Source organism: Merops nubicus, unplaced genomic scaffold (assembly GCF_000691845.1).
Source record: "Merops nubicus isolate BGI_N331 unplaced genomic scaffold, ASM69184v1 scaffold12162, whole genome shotgun sequence".
NCBI lineage: Eukaryota > Metazoa > Chordata > Aves > Coraciiformes > Meropidae > Merops > Merops nubicus.
The window spans coordinates 147,496-153,495 of record NW_008591660.1 but is presented as its reverse complement, the minus strand read 5'-3'; the positions used below and the strand labels follow the sequence as shown (position 1 = coordinate 153,495).

General features: G+C 44.0%; 1 protein-coding gene across 1 annotated transcript in view; it reads right to left on the bottom strand.

Moving 5' to 3' along the window:
• Positions 1-4: 4 nt before the first annotated feature.
• The window catches only part of LOC103782570 (F-box-like/WD repeat-containing protein TBL1X), a gene marked incomplete at its 3' end in the record, with an annotated part of 105,318 nt that continues 99,322 nt past the window's right edge, over positions 5-6,000 (bottom strand). Inside the window, exons 4-5 of the mRNA XM_008950341.1 lie at positions 2,884-3,029; positions 5-131 (exon numbers count right to left, since the gene is read on the bottom strand). Of these exons, the coding sequence (XP_008948589.1) occupies positions 5-131; positions 2,884-3,029 (273 nt within the window). The remainder of the gene's footprint in view (positions 132-2,883; positions 3,030-6,000) is intronic.

The window sequence follows — 6,000 nt, the reverse complement described above, 5'->3', positions numbered from 1 at the left end:
GCTGCCGCGCTGGCCTGCTGCTGAGCCAGCTTCTCTCGGAACGCCTGCTGCCGGGTCTGGACCACGTCGGGCATCACCGCGTCGATCAGGGACAGGGACTCGATCGGCCTGCCGTCAAACACGGTACCGTCCTGCGGGGAGAACCAGCACAGGTGAGCTGCAAGGTTAGGACCTGCACCGCTCAGGTCAGCAAAGAGGTCACGGTGTGAAGGAGGGAAGGAACCAGGCTGTGTGGAGACATCGCTGCGCTCTGACTTCACCGACAGCGCCACGTCACTCTCAGATCTGTAGTGGTGGTGCTCACCTGTCTCTTAGAAATCTCTTTGGTGAGTAAGGAACTTACTGGAATTTTACAGAAAATTCAAGTGTATAAACTCCCTAGAGATGCAAAAAATTATGCTGTGGAAAAAAAGAAAAAGTCTGACTAATGACAGAAAGTTTCTTTTTGTTTTGTTTTTGGAAGGAAAAGAGTCATGGCCATAGCCATGACTTGGGTTAAATCACTGGCAAAATCACTGCCAAATAAACTTTGGTTGAATCATTTGTCTTCCTGCACTTGCAGGGGCACAGGAATGGAAGCAGCTGATGAATAATGGACCTCAGCCAAAACAAGATGTATGCACAGAGTCAGTGTTTTCTTACATGGCATTCATCAGCCCAGCACCACCAGTGGCAGCTGATTGTACAGGACTGCTTTACCATCATTTTTCTTTTATTATGCAAGTTTTATTTATAAAAGTTATGGCTTTCATTTTGATCTGCAAATTAGGCTTCAGGTTTAGCAGCCAATTGAGTTTACCTTTAAGGGCTGTTAAGACTTAATACTCAGGTCAACAACTGCTATATCTACTTAGCTTTGCTTCACTTTACTTTTCTGTTATCTTAAATATAGGATAAAGGTTTCAATAATAGCCTTCGCAAAGTGTCGTTTTACTGACCTTCTGCAAGCTCCCTTTAATTCTTTGAAATAATCAAGACCCAGCAGTGAAAGATTTGTGTTTGAGGAATAGCAGGTAAGATTAGGATACGGAGAGATGAAGTGGTTAGAAAACAATGTAATTTTCAATCGCTAACAATAATTAACAAAGAAAAATAGCCATTTGGATGACTGGTATGCTTCTGTTGGACTAGTCATTGAATTACTCCCTAAAATTACAGTATTAAGATAATACATACTTGTTTCCTCATGGGAAAGAAAAAGGAGGAAAGAGTCGTTAGAGAAGAAAAAGATAAGCGCTCTTTCTTCTCAACGTGCTTTATGTAAATGTCTCTACTGAGATTTATTTGAATCTTGGCTCAAATCCTTGCTACACAATGAAAAAATGTTTGCCAAGGGATTTTGGCATCTTACATTTTTAACTGTAAAACTGCTTACTGAACTATTTCTATGACCGCCCTTTAACAGATCACTAACAACACTTAAATTTTATACACATTACTTTACAGACTCATTGATTACTTGCTACTCTTAAGTAACACACATAGAGAAGCAGCACCTAGAGGAGCATATACATAGCCCTTCCTGGTGTTCAGACATAGCACAAATGGCCTTTGCTTCGCTGTAATGTACATTACAATATGTATTTAAACAGAAACAAACCACAATGAGCACAACATAAATTTTAATGCTGACAACACGGATATTTTTAGATTATTCTCTCAACCGAGGCCAATTCTGAAGCTGGATGCAGAGGAGCGGACCCCTACAGTTGTCATACAACCTGGGCATCAGCTGAGGTGCTGTTCATGGCTGAAATTTTTGACCATGTAGCTCAGATTTCAGGCACAGGACAAAAATGTTAAGCAGCAGCAAATTAGAGCAGATTCCTAACACTGGTTTGTTATTACAACTGCATCAAAGTGTGTCTTGGCATGAATGTCAAATGCCATCGCCCCAATTAAAAAAGAACACATACACAACTCTTAAGCACAGTATCGAGTCATACAAAGAAAACCACACAGAATGTTAGTGATAAAAACAAATGAGTTTCCAAACTACACACTGCAAACAATACGATCTTTTCTCTATTTTGCATTCCTTTGTTCTCATCCATGCTGCTCACATGCTAGATTCAGCTAGAAAGGAAAATGCAATAGCTTTTTATGTACTAATATTTATTGCAGATCTCTGCCAATTACAAATATCTATGGTAAATATTTTGTAATGCAGTACTTGCTTATCTGTCATGCTTCACTCCCTCTTGAAGCATCACGCCTTTAGGGTTGGCAGAGCAAAACTGCTGCCTTTGCTCACATCCTCCTCTTTGTCTCCCCTGGCAGTTCAAGGAGCACAGAGGCACTTTGTGGCTGCTCACACAATCCCCAGAAAACCAGTGCCCCAGCCAGGGTCAGTATTTGCACACAACTGTTTTGCCACGTACACGAGAAGACGATGCCTGGTCTTATGTGACCTGAGCCAAAGTCACTGAAATCAGGCAGAATCTCTCTGGTGACCACCCTGGATTTTTGATTGGGCTGCTCATGGCTTGCAGGCAGTGCTGCCTGCTAGCAATTGTCAGGGAGTGAAGTTTTAACCTACACTGCAGGCTTTGCCTGCCAAATTCTGCTGTGACCTTCAAAACACAAGACTGAAACACAGACGCGTTTTCTTGTTTGCTGCAAGATTCTGTGCAGCCTGGATTTGTTGACTGAGGTAGTGGAAGCACCATAAAATCCACTTAAAGAGTGCAAAGAAGGCCTCAACGCCACAGCTAAAAACTGCAAAAGCTCTCTGTGGGGGGTGGGGCCACGTATGAGGAACAACATGAAACCAGACCATGAGAAGCTGTGGAGGGGTGGCTCGTGTCTCTGGGCTGGTAGGACATGTGGCTTGACAAGCCCCGGCGTGCGGGTCAGGGGTGGAGGGGTGCCGGGGGTACTTACTTCGTTGATGCTGATCTCAGCCTCCACATACTGGAGCCCCTTCTGGAGGATGGAGATGAGGGCGGCAGGTGGCACTAGTGTTCCGTTGATGTTGGACTGGCTGATGTGGCTCTCGATACCGAAGGTGAAGGCCGAGTGGGAGAAACCTGAGAGCAGGAAAAGGAAGCCATGACATGAAATCTAAATGCACCAGCCAGCTACACCTTCACGGTCTAAAAATAATTCTGATCTGAGAGATGCTGCCGTGTAAGCAGAAGGTCGCGGGCTGGCTGCACGGAGCCAGGGAGGTTACCCAGAGCCACTCTGAACACCCATCCCCCTCCCCTGCATGCTGCACATACAGGGGAAGCCATACAGAAATGGGAATGCACGCAGGGAAATATAACCAGAGACCTGCACCAACGGAAAATGAACACATGAGGAGTGGGAATCACCTCAAGGGCAAACCCAGCTGCAGAAAGTGCCTCCAACCTTCATTTCCCTCGCCGCGTTCCAGTGTTGATGTCTGCTGAAGCTGAATCCCTATCAGCTTAAATCTCTATCAGCGTGCAAGTTGTATAAAACCAAGACATAGATGCAGCTGACACAGGGGAACCATTCCCTTAGACCAGGGAAGAGATTTCAAATGCTCTGCTCATTTACTGCTGAGCATAATATGACGTGCGGAGCACCGCCGTTCAAATGTGAAACAACCAAAGGCCACTCCTGCAAACCTTTTTTCTGAAAGTGATCAGCAATAGCAGAAGTAATTAATTGGGATCTGCCAAGCAGCCCGTCCTTTAACCAGAAGTCTTTCTTTCATTTTCAGCATTGTCTGAGAAATAAGGTGACAGCACTGAAAAATAAAGAATTTTGGTGGACAAAATTTAACGAGCGGTGCCTTAACCGCTGGCCAAAGCAGCTCAGAACTGTTGCTGGGTGTGAGGGCGAGAGCTGCGAAGCGACCTACGTAGGGGCAGATGCGGGGGGGGCAGGGGGAACAAGATGCAGATATAACTGTAGGAACCCACTTATCACCACACTGTCTCCAGAGCATTAATCTAACATTAAAAGCCTTGGGGAAACCCCCCATGCGCTGTCTCAAACAGGAAGAGCTCTCAGAATCTCCACCGACTAGGCAAGAAAGAAGAAAAAACTGAAACGAAGAAAAAAAAAGAAGAAAAAGACAGCAGCTCTCGAACGAAAATCCTTCCGTTAAATATAGCTGTGCCTCTTCCCCTTGTCAACAGCAGTTTCATTTATAGCTCTGTCCGTTAAGGGATTTCCCCCATATCACTGCAATGTCCAATTGTGTGTGGGCTGGAGGACAGGATTTTGGGCTCGCTCCACAGTAATCCTTGCTCTCTCTCTACCAGTCAAATTGTTTTCAAAATCTTTTTTTTTTTTGCAGCTAGCTCAATTACAAACATAGACAGATAGCAAAAACAAGCTGAGATACAGAATGCCTCCCACATTTGAAACCGAGGTATGTTATTTCTCTGTGATTCTCTCCTCCTACACATTTTATTTTGCCAATGTTTTTCTCCTCCTCCTGATAACAGCCTCTACCCTCTCCCTCCCTGACTCATATCTTCCTCTCCTGGCACTCTTACAGTTTTGGGGGATGCTTGGATGCTTTGGACATTTTTTAGGAAGTGGCAGGTCCACCTATGAGCAGAATTATGTAGGTATTACAAGGCATAAAAATAAAGCACAGGAATAAACACCTGAAAACCTACAGCATCATTTATCTAATCCCTGCTCCAGTTCTTACCCTGTACTGCTCTTTATGTCCTGGTCCAGCTTATGAGCTGCTGGACCTCCCGCTACATCCAAAACAGGCTGTAAGATCTGCAGGGCTGTGTCCTTGTTATTAGTTTTGTAGGATATCTAAGCCCGTTATTTGGCACCACAATAAGGAAGAAATCAAGTACTGAACACACACAGCCTGTGTCTGAGATCTAGGGCTTGGTCACTGAACACCAAAATCTCTATGTATATAAAAATGTGTGGCATGCAACTAACCAGAATTAGAGAATCAAATCCCACTTAACTTACATATGTGTATTTAAATTAATCATCAACAACAGTAACAATACCTTCTTGAAAAGGAATGGACTTTAATATGCATGACGGATAAATCAGCAAATCTGCTTAAGAATGGAGAAGAATAGGAAAATTAAGCTGTTGTGCAGAAGCCGTGAAGTTGACTGCTCAGAAAGCCAGCAGCTAGCTTGTGAGTTGGCTGCTCAGGAAACCGTAACATGCTCTGATTCAATCCAAAGGTGGATGGCATAAAAATAGCAAGCAACAAACACTGATGGAAAATGTAAAAAAGCAGAAAATCGTTGCTGTGGATCTACAGCAGGCTTAATTTTAGCTATGACTTTGTGCCTCTCATTATGGCGTTTGGTATCTGCCAGACTTTTTAGCTGGCTCCTGGCATACACCAAGCCCCATCTTTGGCAGCAGACAGACGACTGTGGCACACAGCTAGCCTCTCTGTGCAGTACCGAGTTGCCATAACCCCAGAGAGCAAAGCATCTCATCCCAATGGGTGTGAGAGAAGACACTTCTCAGCATGAAACCCAGTTGTGTCATTGCAAGGACACCTGTTATTTTACTGCTTCTCTTGATGCTAAGAAACTATTACCAAGGCACCTGTTAGGTGAGGCAACACAAACCTCCTGGCTACACTGTCAGTGAAGAGCGATTTCTCTCACAGATCATTAGCAGTTGTGACAAAGTTTCCTAAAATCTTACCTGATAAGTTCTAAATGTGGAAAATCAACTTAGCAAAACTGCTTAAGTGGGTGCTGCTGGACACTGTGCTCCTCACCCCTCTTGGGAAAATCCTCCCACACAATTGTAATTGAAAGAAAAACAAACCTAACAGTAACAAGCCAGCCACCCCACTGACCAACAGCTCATTACCTCCTGACCTCTTGTACTACTGTAGCATTTATATGAGGCCCATATGAAAGTTGACTGGTTTTCAAAGACCTACAATTAGCAAAATCCTGAATGAAGCTGTATCCATGTCACGTTTCTGATAACACTGAAGAATCACTTGAGCTTTGCTTTTATAGTTACCACATGCCATCAATTTTCTTTGGGGCTCTATGTATGAGTACACTG